Source organism: Zalophus californianus, chromosome 9 (assembly GCF_009762305.2).
Source record: "Zalophus californianus isolate mZalCal1 chromosome 9, mZalCal1.pri.v2, whole genome shotgun sequence".
Taxonomy (NCBI): Eukaryota; Metazoa; Chordata; class Mammalia; order Carnivora; family Otariidae; genus Zalophus; species Zalophus californianus.
Window position 1 is genome coordinate 102,254,158 of NC_045603.1, and position 14,520 is coordinate 102,268,677.

General features: G+C 50.3%; 1 protein-coding gene and 1 long non-coding RNA gene across 8 annotated transcripts in view; one reads left to right on the forward strand and one right to left on the reverse strand.

Annotated features, from left to right (window-relative positions):
- The first annotated feature begins 3,124 nt into the window (after positions 1–3,124).
- IQSEC3 (IQ motif and Sec7 domain ArfGEF 3) overlaps positions 3,125–14,520 on the forward strand; it is a 110,794-nt gene continuing 99,398 nt past the window's right edge. For all 7 annotated transcript variants that reach the window (XR_004819322.1, XR_004819324.1, XR_004819323.1 and 4 more), the window contains exon 1: positions 3,125–3,803. Coding sequence is in view for 4 of the 7 variants with exons in the window: in XM_027595064.2 (XP_027450865.2) it covers positions 3,241–3,803 (563 nt within the window). In the remaining 3 variants the exon portion in view is untranslated. The remainder of the gene's footprint in view (positions 3,804–14,520) is intronic.
- Positions 9,706–13,424, reverse strand: LOC113922785. Its single transcript, XR_003520066.1, has 3 exons — positions 13,390–13,424; positions 10,982–11,057; positions 9,706–9,833 (listed from the first exon to the last, which is right to left on the reverse strand). It is a non-coding gene; the product is annotated as an uncharacterized LOC113922785 (long non-coding RNA).

A 14,520-nucleotide genomic window follows, 5' to 3' on the forward strand; every position in this document is an offset into this window, starting at 1 on the left:
AAAAATGAAACAAGATGAAACCAGAGAGGGAGACAAACCATAAGAGACTCTTAATCTCAGGAAACAAACTGAGGGTTGCTGGAGTGGAGGGGGGTGGGAGGGATGGGGTGGCTGGGTGATGGACATTGGGGGGGGTATGTGCTATGGTGAGCGCTGTGAATTGTGTAAGACTGATGAATCACAGACCTTCTATTACCCCTGAAACAAATAATACATTATATGTTAAAAAAAAGAAGAAGATAGTAGGAAGGGAAAAATGAAGCGGGGGGGAAATCGGAGGGGGAGATGAACCATGAGAGACTATGGACTCTGAGAAACAAACTGAGGGTTCTAGAGGGGTGGGGGGGTAGGGGGATGGGTTAGCCCGATGATGGGTATTAAGGAGGGCACGTAATGCATGGAGCACTGGGTGTTATACGCAATGAATCATGGAACACTAAAAACTAATGATGTAATGTATGGTGACTAATATAACATAATAAAATAAAATTTAAAAAAGAAAAATAATTAAAAAAAGACTGAATGAAAAAAAAAGAAAAATGGGCAGAGAAAACAGGTAAATGGCCAACAGCACGTGAGAAGATGCTCAACAGTGTTAGTTTATGGAAAAATATTTATTAAAGCCATATTAATATACTTACTACTCACTCAAAGTGATAAAATTTAAAAAGGCTAAAAACACCAAGTGTTAGTGAGGATGTAAAACATCTGAACCTCTCATACACTGCTGGGGAAAATAAAAAATAGTACAACCACTTTGGAAAACAATTTGAGAGTTTCTTATTATGTTAAATATATATTTAGTATATGACTCAACAATTCCAATTCTAGATTTTTCCTCCCAATAAAACATATGAAAATGTATGTCCACACAAAGACTTGTCCATTAAGCTTGTCCACAGCAGCTTTATTCAAAATAACCAATACCTGGAAACAACCAAAATGTCCATTTTCAGGTGAATAGATAAATTATGGTTTTTATCCATACCACATAAGACTACTCAGAAATAAAAAGGAACACACTATTGATATCATAACAGAGTAGATGAACTTCAAAAGCATTATGCTGAGCAAAACAAAATACACAAAAGAGTATATATTTTATGATTGCCATTTATAAGAAATTCTAGAACAGGCAAAACTAATTTATCTTGACAAAAAGCAGATCAATGGTGGACTGGGGCTGAGGATAAGAGCAATTGACTGCAAAGGGGCCTGAGGTTACTTTTTACAGTGATGGAAATTTTGATTACATGGGTGTATGTATTTGTCAAAACTCATTAAACCATGCATTCAAAGTGGATGCATATGATTACATGTAAGTTGTAACTCAATAAAGTTGATTTTTTTAAATAAAAGGAAAAAAAGTCAAAAAATGAATGCACTTGGGCCTCATTCCTAGTGATTCCAACACAGCAGGACTAACATGGGGCCCAAAAATCTGCATTTCAAACAAGCCCTAAGGATAATTATGCTGCAGGCTGTTTTACTTGTAGAAATAGTATTGTCTCTACAGGCACCCAACTCATGGAAAACAAACTGACTAGGTGAGCAAAGAAAATTCAGAAGAAGTGTTTGAGTTTTTGTGTGCCCTCATTCCATCCCCCAACCTCCATTCTTTAGTTGGAATACTGATCACTACCAAAGGATCCTCCCCGGTGCTCTGTTCTCCTAACTGTTGGCTCAGCTATGGATAAGTTCTCCTAACTGTTGGCTCAGCTATGGATAAGTTCTTTCACTCATTCTTTATAGAAGGAAGTTCCCCTAGGAAAATGAATAAGAGAAAAACAAAATAAAAACACACTGCAGGTGCAGAGAAACCAATATATTTGCAAAGCACATACCCTCTCCCATAAAGTCATTCAAGTCTGGCACCAGATGGGCCTGGCTGGCCAAGCTCACTGGACACATGGTATCCACAGATATGCCTACTTTGGGGAAACAACCACCTGTGTGGAGAATAGAACAGTAGCACAACAGATATGCTAAGAGCACTCACAGCCCAGAGGAAAGGGTCATTTGTCTGTCAAATTAGATTAAACTAAAGTGCTCTATTTCCATTCCTAGTCTTTTCCTGCTGTCAGACATATCTTCTTCATCTTCTGCTCCCCTGTTCTACCTGTTGAAATTTCCCATCGTTCATAGCCTAGCTTGAATAACACCTCCTCCTGATCAGATTACCATAGTCAAACACAACCTCTCCCTCCCCTGAACTCCTATGAAACTTGAAGAGCTCTAACAGAAATTTTGATTTGTATTTTAGTTATTCAGGCGCACACCATATCTGTTGTGCTAGATTCCACCCTAGTCATCTGGATCTTACCACCACCTAACCCAGTGTTTGTAGGAGAATGCACTGCATAAATGTTTTTCAAACAGAACGATCTCTTCCGAAGTTTCTGGAAGCATGAACCATGACACACAGGACCTGGTTTATTTAGTTAATGTTCATATTAGAGTGGCCAAAACTGTCCTGAGGTCTCATTCCCAGAGAAAACCCAACATAAACAGACTGCCCACCCTAAGTTTCCTCTCGGCTGAATAAAGGACTAGATGTTCTCTAAAGTCCCTTATAATTCTATGATCCTTGTATCCCAGGGAATTCCCTGGCAGAATAGATTGTTGAGTACAAAAGAGGCAAGTGTGGCCTCTCCTCAGAAGGACTTTAAGATGACCCGTAACCTCTGGGATGGCTGGACATAAGAGAAAGAATTTGTGACCTTTCCGAGTCCCATGACTTCCTCCTTTTAAATACATTTCTCTCTCCTTTGCTATCTTCTCTCCTTCCCTCTCCTTCTCCCAGCCGCTTCCTCTTCCTCTCCTCTGTCCTTATCTGCTTCTTTTCTCCGACCTGTCTCACCGCACTCTCCCAGTACACCTAAGTCCACCTCACCCGCTTTCCTTTTCTCTCCAGATTTATCTATCTCCGGTCCCCTTCGTTTATCCTGCTCCCCTGCCGGCTCCCTCGCTCCTCTCCCTTCTCTCCTGTCAGCCCTGCAGGAAGCCGAGACTCCTCACGAAGCCCGGAGGTGGGAGGGTGGGCCCTGGCGCCGCGGTCCCGCCCCTCGGTGCGTGTGTGAATGTCTGTGTGGCCGTGACGCGGCGCCGGCGGCAGGGAGGGAGGCTGGGCCCGCCGGAGAGGGAGGCGAGCGGATCGCTGGGGCTGCTCGGCTCCTGCGCGCCCTCGCGCTCCCCGCCGCCCGCCGAGGCGCAGGCAGGGCGCAGGCGGCGGCGGGCGGCATGGAGAGCCTGCTGGAGAACCCGGTGCGTGCCGTGCTCTACCTCAAGGAGCTCACGGCCATCGTGCAGAACCAGCAGAGCCTCATCCACACCCAGCGCCAGCGCATCGACGAGCTGGAGCGGCGGCTGGATGAGCTAAGCGCCGAGAACCGCAGCCTGTGGGAGCACCAGCAGCTGCTGCAAGCCCAGCCTCCGCCCGGGCTCGTCCCTCCGTCGCCAGCCCCGCTGCCTGCCATCCCGGCCACCGCTGCCGCCGCCGCCGCCGCCGCCACCGGGGCCCAGGAACCGCTCCAGAACCACGGACAGATCTCGCCCGCCGCGCCACAGCCTGCGCCGGAGCAGTCACCGCTTCAGCACCACGGACAGCTCCTGGTGCAACCCCAGCCGGGCCCCAGCAGCCGGGCTCACGCACCCCAGTTGCCCCACCAGCACCCTGTGGCTCCCGGGGCCGTCGCAGACAAGGAGAAGGAGCGTCCCTCGAGTTGTTGCACTGCCGCTGGAACCCTCCTTCAGCACAAATCCCCCGCCGCCCTCGGCAAGGGCGTCCTGAGCAGGAGACCCGAGTGAGTGGGGAAGAAAGGAGGGGGATTGTAGCGACAGAAAGGGAAGCAAATGGGTGTAAGGAGGAGATAAGAGGGAAATCGGGTGCCCCTAAGAGTCTGAAGGACTAGGGTAACCTGAAGTGAAGAGATGAGAAGAAGCTTGGAGGTAGAAGTATGTCAAGGAGATTTGGGGGAAAAGAGGGATTAATATCAGTGTTTGAGAGGGTTTAGGGGATGTTGGAGCAAAAGAGAGAATCCAGACCCTTACAGGGGGGCAAAGGAGGAAAGAAATGGGTTTTAAGTGATTGGAGATACCAGAAACTGGCAGATTTTAAAGGAGACAAGACTGGGAGGAAGTTGTGGTGAAGATTATACTGAAGAAAAAAGAACAGTTGAATTTTTTTTAAGTTAGGAAAAATTTGGAAGGGAGTTTGGGTAGTAAAATTATTTGAATGGAGAGTGAGATATGAAAAAGACAGAGGCTTGGCAAAGACACATGTTAAGAGCTTTAAAAGGGCTAGGGTCCAGGAAGAACAGAACTGGGGTCTGAGAAAATTTACGAGGCAGGGGATAAGGCTGAAAAGCAGGAATGATGTGAGAAGGTAGGGCTGTTGGGGATAGAGGAAGAAAAAGGGTGGGAAAAGCATTTCCCAGAGGAACGAGTCTGGCTCTTTAACTGATGCAGTGGGATCAAAGCCAGGAGTGGCTCTTTGGGGAAGCTTACTCTGCTCTGACCTGAGTGGGCATCTTTCTTCTGAATCCCCACAGGACCAAAGGGGTGCAAAGACACAACCCATCAAGCCAATGGAGGACTCAATCTGGCTATAGCTCTTTTCCTCTGACTCAAGGAGGATTTCTATGCAGGATGGTCAGCAATTGTGGGAAGGGAACAATGATTAGAGAGACAGTTGGCAAACGGAGTTGTTGGTATTTGGGTGTTTAAATCTTTCTCTATTATGCCTGATGACTGCAAATCTTGTTTCCACTTGGTTATTTGGTGATATTAGGAATCTCATGTTGGGTCCTGAGAGAAATATACTCATTAGCCCCAGCGAGGGATTCTAGGACCTCAAGCTCTTTCTTTACTTTCAATGTCTGTGAACTAGGGACATGGGAAGAAGAGATGAAAGAGGACTGGAATATTCTCTCCTCTGTATTAGGCAGGCTGTGACATATCAGCTTCCTTCCTCTGAGTATACAGGTGATGGGAGAACTGCATGGAAGAACAGCTCAGGGGAAATCAGTACCTCATCAGCACCTGACCCTGACAATGGTGATGCTAAAGGGGGAGCTAAGGGGGGGGGGCGGGGAGGAGAGCCAAGAATCTCACCTCATCCAGTCTCAGCATGTTTCAGGTCTGCAGATGCGTGTGAAGATTTGATGTATTCCTTAAAAACTCATTTTCTCCTCATATCTATGTAGAGAAGTCGGGTCAGGATATGTTAGCTCATAGAGTGTAGATTTGACAAGAATCATGGGCTCATAGGGGTGAAGATCCAGGATGATCTGACTTGGCAGACCCATAGCAATTGATTCAAGCCCCAAGAAGATGCAGCTTTCTTCCCCAGCTCCCTCAATGGCCCATTTGCCCTTCCTTCAGTTTCACAGTTTCCCTCCTTATCTGGCATAAAAAGCAGAAAGTCAATTTTCTTTCAGTGCCCACGATTCAACAAAAAGACAATGTTCTTACAAGGTATTATGTGGCTTTTTCCCAAAAAGGGGGGAAAGAACGATTTCATTTGTTTTTTCAGGGGGCGGCCACAGCTTCCTGGTAATTATGGTTCTCCACCATCTTCCTCTCCTCATGCCCTTTGGTATCTCCCTTCTCTTCCCCACTTTCCTCGCATCTCTTCAGGGAACTGTGAGCAAAAAGGGTTGAAGAAAGATAATTTTTTCTTGGAAAAGGACTTTGTTGTGGCCCCCAAAGTAGCTTAAAGAGCCCAAACTCTCCTGCCCAAGTGCTCCTGCTGGGAAACTGGGGATTTAGGAATCACCTGGATTCCTATCCTGCCTCCTGAGTCAAAATCAGAGACAAACCATAGCGTCTTCATCTTTCCTTCTCCTTTGTCCTGCTTTTGCTTCCCATAGGAGCGGAACAAAAATAAGAAATAATTAGAATGGTGGAGGAGAGTAGAAGTTGTTAAAAATCTTTCACTTAGGAAGTTGTGCCAGGCACTAAAAGGTTAATAACACCCCAAGTAGCTCCTTCCTTCCTCCAGATCCTCCAGCTTTTCCCCTTGCTACCCGAGCCTGGACACCAAGAGACAGAGAGAGCGCCTTACTTCCTCCCTGCAACTCTCTCTCCCCTTGGATGTGAAATCACGGACATCCTGGCTGGCTGAATGCCTTTTGTGCCTTTTGTACCACCCATTTCTCCCCACTGTTTTGCCCAACTTCAACCTAAGTTTCCCCCACAGAACCTCAGTAATGAATCACTGTTGCTGATTACATTTGGCCCCACCCTGCTCTCTACCCATGACCCCCTTTTTGTATGGCTATCCTCCTCTGCCCATACCTTTCAGTGGTGCAGGGCTAGGTGCAGCCAGCAGGCAGAGATCTTTATGGATAGGGTGAGGTGAGGGGAAGAAGAGCAGAGCCAGCAGCCCGCTCCCTGGTGTTTCTCCTGGGGAGCTCCCTGCTGAATCAGTTCTCTACTGGGCATGCTGAAGTAGGAAGAAGATATGGCAGATGAGGTCTTTGGATCATAATGTTACTGAAATCTTTTCTCATTTTTTACTTGCCCTTCTCTGGCCTCATTATAGTAAAATTGCGGCCCTGGTGAGGTTGCTGAGGGTTGGGTGAGGGTTACCTGGGGCCAGGCACTGTGTTAGATGCATTATCTTCCCACACATTTTGTCTCTTATCCCCAGAACTCCCCTTCCTGCCCAAATCCAGGAGAGGCAAGATCCCCAGGGAACCTGGGACCAGGAAATAATGGATTATTAATTGTCATCAGATCTGCATTAATATGCAGCCTGGCCTGTCTCCCTTCTTCAGCTGAGGGAGATAGGAAGGTGGTGGCCTTGGAGGTCAGGCCAAGGAAGTGATGATGAAGGAGTGGGTGAGTGCAGAGATACCATGGAAGAAAGACGATGGAGGGGTTAACATTCTTTCTCTGCATGCTTCCTGGCTCTTGCTAAGCTCCAGCCCCCACTGCTTTTGCCTCTTAATGAAAGCAGCATCTAGCTTCCTCCTCTTTATTTTTTCAATCAAGGCTCACAGCATCTACAGAATTGATTATCTCTTTCCTGGCTGGAGTCAGAACCTCAGCCTGATCCGGCAAAGTCTACTTCTTGCCATGGAAGCACATGACCCTACCAGAGGCCACTAGCTTCAGTGCGACCACAGCTTCTCTATCTGAACACGTTTGCCCACCCAGCCAGCCATGCATTCAAAGCCCAGGGCTTGTCCATGTTCTCCAGTCCCTAGGCAGAGGATTACTGGAGGTTGGATGTGATTCTTGAATTATAATTCAAATTCAGCTCCTACCCTAAACCCCCCACCTCCAAGTAGCCCTGAGGTCTGAATGGCTCAGTAGCTCCTGTCCTGTTCTCTCTTCCTTCGTCCCTTGTCTTCCTCTTTTACTTTCTCTTCCTTGCTACCTTCCCCTTTCTCTTTGTCCTTCCTTCTCTTTCCTCCCTTCTGCCCTCTCCTCAAATTCTTTCTCTCTCCCATATTTTCTTCCTTCTATCTCTCCTTTGGTTCCACTTAAGCTGCTCAGGGAAGTCTCCTCTTCTCTCCTCCCATCCTTTAAGCATAAAACAAATCTTGGGTCATTTTTTGAGTTCCAGGGGGTCATACTGACTGGAGGCTCAAGGACAGTTAGACAATCATCAGATGTGCTTTTTAGCCTATTGTCTAAAATGCCGATTGGAGCAGGTGTCTCTGTTCCTACTGAGTCAGGGTTGTCTGCCTGGAGATGGCAGCTCCTGTGTGTCCCATTCTGAGCGCTACCCGAGAGAGCATAAAGGTCCGTCAGTCAGTGGAAAAACAGGAGAGAAGCAAGCAGTCCTTGTTCAACAACATACCTGAGGCATAGATCTAGAAACATCTAAACAAGTGTGGGCAGATTGCTGCTGCCTCGAGCTACCCTCTATCAGAAGAGAACAGGGTGGAAGGGGGAGCATATTGAGAGTCCAGAGAGAAGGTTTCCTTGGTTGGAGTCAAGGGTTTATGTCAGGAACAGTAAGAGCCAAGGATAGCTGGAAAGAGGACGGAGCCCCGAAGACTCAAACCATGGAGATAGCTATATTGCATGTGCATATCATCCCATCTGACAGTGCGGTACCCCCAACCCTAATCACTTCCCAGCAGGCCAAACTCCATCAACAGAGTAGGAAAAGCCTCGACACTCGGGATCCCTGTCTGCCTGTGGCTGGAAGGCCTGCTTGCTGAGGATGCATCACGAAGGCCAGTGCTCACCAAACTGCCTATCGCCCTTCTCTTCCTCTAGAGAGGGCTTCTAGTTGCTACGCTGGAAAATGAGGCCAGAATGAAGGCTCACCGACAGGAGGGAGCATGCATCTTTTTGCTCATCTAGAAGCTGGCACAAAGTGGGCACTTATAAAAATCTTCTGTTCCCTGCTTGTCCAAGAGCCTGGACCACTGTTCCTTCCTCCCTTCCACCCAAAAAGAACACAGTTCAAGAGAAACGAGTCACTCCCGCCTCTGGGAAAACCCAATGGCCTCCATCCTCCTCAACAGCTCCCTGTGCCTTGCTCCATTCGCTCTCTCCTTCCTTACTCCCAAGCCCTTCCCAGGCCCACATAGTTAACGCCATAAGGGCCTCGAGAGAGCATCCTGGAACATTTTCCTGTTGGCCTGAAACCAAGCAAGAGGAGCAGCAGTTGGTTCTGCTGATTCAGCAAATATCTGTGCAGGCTGAGTTTCAAAGGTCACTTATGAGAAAAGGCAGATGGGGTCAGGTCTGGGTGGAGAGCCAATGACAGTGAGGGTGGTATGGAAAAGAGAGGAGAGCTGGGACCCACAGCTGGACCTGGGGTCTGGAAGGAGACTTAGATCCTGAATTTAAATCCCACGTAAAGATCTTTAGACAGACTGACCTTGTTGGGGAAACTCAACATTTTTCACTGGCACCCAAACATATTCTCAGTGGCCCTGGACACTAACTAAGCAGCAGCTTGGTGTGGGGTTTCTTCGTAAGAGGTGCCGGGGACACTCTCATTGCACCTGGCAGATCCCCAAATGCAAGGCCATCTGGCAGGATTTCCAAGGCTTGGGCCACTGCAGCACCTTCCTCCTCTGCTTCTGGAAAAGCACAAAGTGCAGACTCTCACCCAGGCTGCAAAGAGTTTCTTGCTCCCAGGGAGGAAAGTGGTGGTCATCTCCATTTCAAGGAGTGAGGGCATTAATAAACAAACAAAAAAGATGAGGAGTAGAGTGAGGGAGAAATTAGATTTTTCAGGCTGAAGGGAACTTGAGAATGATAGAATCACAGAATTTTCAAGATCAAGGTGGTTAAGGACATGGGCTTTGAAGTCAGGCATCTCTGGGTATGAGTCCTGCTCTATCACCTACCAGCTGTGAAACCTTACATTCATTACTTACCTTCTTTAAGCCTCTGGTTTTTTTTTTTTCCATTTATAAAATGAAAAGTAATATATACTTTGAAGGGTTGTAAAGTTTAAAAATCAAATGGTATCTTTTTTTTTTTTTTAGTATACATTGGATACATTCAATACATTCAATACATTGTAGTATTTCTACAGATAAAGAACCCAGGGCCCAGGGTTCATCCCCAGTCAGACCACAATGAAAGACTAGAAGCCAAGTTCAGGATTCCTTCCCTGCTTCCAAGCCAGCTTTCTACATGTGCCCTTTTCTTATCTGCCCCTCTACCTTTGGACAATGTGCACCCAAGCTCTTCCAGATACATGAATGTGGAGCTTACCTTGCAATGCAGCCAGGCAGGACGAATCCACCATCTCTTAGTGATCTGTGATGGGGTCTCACAACTTTATAGTTGGGAAATGCTTCCTTAAGCTCAACTTAAATGTCTTCTGTTGCATTTTAAGATTCTTTGCACTTCTCCTAAGGACATTAAAGAGATCCGAGTTATCACCCGATGCCGCATGGTGATAAGAATGACCTTGCCCATTTTCCAAATGGGGAAACCACAGTCTCATCTAGTATATGCACTTGTCAAGGATAAAAGTAAAGGGTGAGGGGAGTGGAGTCTGGGCCAGGAGAATGTTTCCCACTTCCCTGGAATGAAAGCTGTATCCATTTGTCCAAATTCTTCCATCCTGGGAATTTTGAAAGTGTAGCCCTGCTCTTTGCAGCCCTTTCAGAGGTCAGAAAGTTGAAACAAACAAACAAACAAACAAAAAACCCCAAAACCTAGCAGGGATTGCCTGAGAAAAGGAGAGCCTGATGTGTTGTAGGATTTGGGGTGGTGGGTTGAGGGGAAAGGCGGGGAGGTTAGGGGAGGACTCTACTTTCTCTGGTCAAGCCTAGAGACACAAGTTTCTTCTCCTAAGACTTTCTTAGATGAAATACCGTCTGGGGGCGGTTGGGGTGGGGGAGACCAGAAAAGAAAAGATAGTGGGCTTCTGACGTTCCCTCCCAGGGTGGTTGTGGTTGTGAGGCCACCACAGGCAAAAGCTGCCACCATGGGTGGCACTGGGTGCACTGGAGACCTGGGCTGCCCTGCGGTTGCTCTTTGTTTGGAATATCCCATCTGGGAGGTTATGTAATTCTGCAGGACCGGCGTAGGTGCCAAGTGGTACCTTTCGCCCCCGGCAGGCAGGCTACTGTGGACAGAGGCCACGTGGGCCCGTCCAAGGGCCTGCCCACACTCTGCGCTGGCACCAGGCCATTCCCTCCAGGCCACAGCTGCAGGGGCTGCAGGGCTTTCGGAGCTGGGCCAGGGTCCTCCAGCCCCGCTGGGGAGTCAAGCAAATGTCAGAGCTGGAAAGGTACGAAAAGGTCCCTTGCTCCAAACTTCTCATTGTGGCAAATGGGGAAGCTATGGCTAGAGAGAGAAGTGACTGGTGCTTCCAGATGCGTTAGTGGTAGCAGGAGACCTAGAACTCTTCATCTGGCGCTCTTGACATTATCCAGTGGCGAGGTCACCAGAACTGGTCAGGACTGTTCCGTGGGTGTACGGGGCCAGACCTACAGCTAGTTATGGGAATTCAGGGGACCCAGGGAGGTCTCTGCCTTCCAGAACAGCTTACCTGTGCCAGCAATTCCACAATTAGAAATTCCTTTCAATACTTCAAGGTTATCCCCCTTGTTAAAATGCAAATTCTCCTAGGACGGGAGAAAAACAACACATTTAGCTCTAGCAGCATTAACACTTCAGCATGAAAGAGTTCTGATGTGAGCAGTGTCCGAGAGAGGATTTGATAAGGGAGGAGGGTGCCATGACGGCACCGGTTGACTAAGGGACAGAGCAGGAGGCTCAGAAGGAGTTGAAGGGCTCACGGGGGAGGCTGTTGAAAGCCTAAATGATTTTTATCTCTGCCGTATTTCACAGGGAGTTGGAATTGCCTTGCCTGGACCTGGCAAGCAGAGAGGTGGGGGGGACCCAGGGCACTCCCACATTGGATTATCTTGGCTGTAGAAGGGATACTTGCCCAGTGAGCTTCACGGGTAAGAATCATTAGGCAGGAATTTAAGGAGCATCCTGACACTCGGTAATCTTTTTTGATCCTTTCTAGGATCTTAAAATAATTCTCTAGATGGCAAAATTTCACACAACTCTATTGGGGTTTGCTGTGAGGTGAGAAGATGTGGGCAAGAGGGTTAACAGGAGATAGAAGTTGGTGTTACATGGGCCTGGAGAGAATGGGGGATGAGGGGCTAACTCAACATCTAGTAGGGGCTTGATAAATACTGCTTGAATAAATAAACTTCTAACATGTAGGTCTCAGGCAGGCTCAGCAATCGTTGAATAGAGGGAGGTAAGGGTATGGTGTCTAGGCTGAAGAAGATCTCAGCTGGAGGGAAGGCCCACTAGGGACGTGGGTTGTGCTTAGTTAGGCCCAAAAGCCCGGGCTCTGCAGCTGAGCATGTAAGAGAAGCTGGATCAGAGGCTCAGCTCTTAAGGCCAGCTGGGGAGTGAGGGGCACATGAATGCTCCTCCCAGCTAATAGATCCCACCCCAATCCTCTCCATGAGCATGGAAAGGCCTCCCCTCCCTCCGCCGCCAGCCTCTGACCCCAGACCAGTCCAGTCCTTGGCGAGGGGTGCCGTGTTAAGAATTAAGCATGAGAAAGCCCTTTCAGTGTTTCATCTCAGTGTCCCCGCCCCAGGCCCATGGCCTCGCCAGAAGCTTGAACTAGGAATAGGCAAAAGATCTATGATGATGGGAGGGAAAGGAAGCCCAAAATGTGGCCATGTCTCCAGGTGGAAAGAGAAAAGAGAGAGCTGGATTCTGGCCTGGGGGATGAAACAGGAACCGGTGCCAGCCTCCAGGCCTTTTTACTCCTTTTTCTTGACCAGGCAGTGTCAGCTCTGTTCAGGGAAATGTCAGGACACTGAAGGGAGGGCGAGCGGTCATGTATAAGCTGCAGATGCGTTTGTGGGTATGGTTGCGTGGGGGTGAGTGTGTTACTAGGGCTGGGGGAGATGGATCCCAGCGCACACCATAAAAAGATGTGTGGACCTCACAGCAAAACTCAGCAGAGGCCTTCCTCCTGCTTCCCCACGACACCCCGGTCTGGTTACACGGGCAGGACTCTGGGTTCTACCTCTTTTATCTGCATGGCTTGTTTTGTCTCTCTTGGCCAGCCAGTTCCTTACGGGTCTTCCCCTCTGTAAAATGGGGCGAGTCTATAATGCCTCCACCCTCATTCTATTGCAGGCGTGAAGGGGACCAAGCCTCTGGAGGCTGCCAGCTCCTGGGAGGAAGGCTGCCTGGAGGGCGGGCAAGGGCAGGGGTCAGGGATCGGAGATGCACTCTTGAGGTATTGTGTTTGGAAGCTCAAGTACCCAGCAGCAGTGTGATGCATGGGAAGCTGTATTGTGGTTTTTCCCTGAACCCAGCTTGGCCTAGCTTCCGCCAGGGCCTGGAACCACATGACCTCTCAGGGCTTTGGAGCTGTCAGGTCAAACCAGCTGCCTCCCTGCCTCCAATGAGGAAAGCACTCCCCATCCCAGGCAGAGAGGCAAGGGAATTCCACAATCTCTTCCTTGATAAATGGTTCCAATGCACCACAATTTTCATTCAACACATGAATTCAACACAATGATTATTTTAAAACAGCAACAGCAACAAAAACCCTACAAAGCAGTTGGGAATCTCTTGCTTGCGTCTAGTTTCAGTGTTTCCTGGCACAGTCTGGTCTTTACAGAGATGTCCTGGATGCTTCCAAATTGGCTCATTTGGCATCTTTGACATTCTTGGGGCTACTTAACTCCTAAGAGCCAGTCATGGAAGGTCGAAGGGAATTCCAGAAGTAGGCAGGGACTCTGACCCAGAAGCCAGGCCTCTCAGTCCTGATGGCTGTGCCATCCTCACAGACCCCAAGTGTAAGCTTAGTGCAAACCCCTCCCCTTCTCTGGGCCTTGACTTCCCCTCTGGTCAATGGGGACAATCACTATTTGCCCTGCTCTTTGACTCTGTCTCCCCTAGACTCACCAAGTCCACAAAAAGCAGAGCTGTTGAGAGGTTGCTGCAGCAGGAAGGACCTAGCTTAGACGTGAAAAGTGACTTCCAAATGGTAAGAGCCTTAGGAAGGGGGGTCAGGATGGGGGACAAAGGGAGACAGAATTTATGCTCCCTTTCCAAAAAACAAAAAGGAGACCCTTGCAGGTCGGGGAGGGACGAGGTGAATTCTGCAGGGGCTTCCAGCTCTAAGTACCCCAGGAATTTCCACCAGGTTCCCTCCGGACTTTGCGTGAAAACCGGGAGCAAGCTGGAAGGGAGAGCTCAGGAACCAGGAACCCGTGGCCCCGAACTCGCTCGGCAAGCCTGGGGGAAGCCCTTCCTCCCCTGGCCGCTTCCCCGGGGGCTTCTCCGTGGGGAGGGCTCGCGCAGCCGGCTTTCGGCTGCGTGGGCGGCTTGGCTGGCTGCTGACAGCTCCATGGAACCTCCGGCCCCCGCCCCCGCCCCCGCCCCGCGCCGAACTCCACGCTCCCCCGCGGGGGCGGGCACCCCGACCGGGGGAAGCCGCGCCCCCCCAACTCCGCCTCCCGCGCGCACGCGCCCCGCGCCCCCGGCCCCGCCCCCGCCCGGCGCGGCGCTGCTGAGTCACCCGCTCCGGAGGCGCAGCCTTGGCACCTGTGCGCTCAGGCTCGGCCGCGCCCGCCGGCCCCCACCCCCTCCGCCCGCCCTCCGGGGCCCTCGCCGCGCTCGCGCTGCCGGCCTCCACTGGGCCGCCCAGCCCCTCTCCCTTCTCGCGTCGCCCCGCGCCCCGGCCCGGCTCTCGAGTGTGGCCGTTCCCCTTGGTCCCGCCCGGCGGCCCCCTCCGACTCAGCCCGGCGTGCACACAGCCACCCGCCCACGGCGTCTGGGAGCGCACCCCCCCCCCCCACCTCCTCAGGCGCCGCCGCCGCCCGCGCCTTCCCTGGCGCTGAGGCGGGAGGTCGTGGGCGGGGGAGCCTTCGTGCTGCGTCACCACCCGGCCGCTGCTGCTCCTGTGGCCGCCGCCCGGCCCTGGACCACGACCGCTGCCCCCGAGGGTGCGGATCCTTTCCCAGGCCTCCGTAGGCCCCAGCCCAGCCTGGTGGGCGTGCATCCACCTGGGAGAAGAAGCGGAGGAGGCGGCAC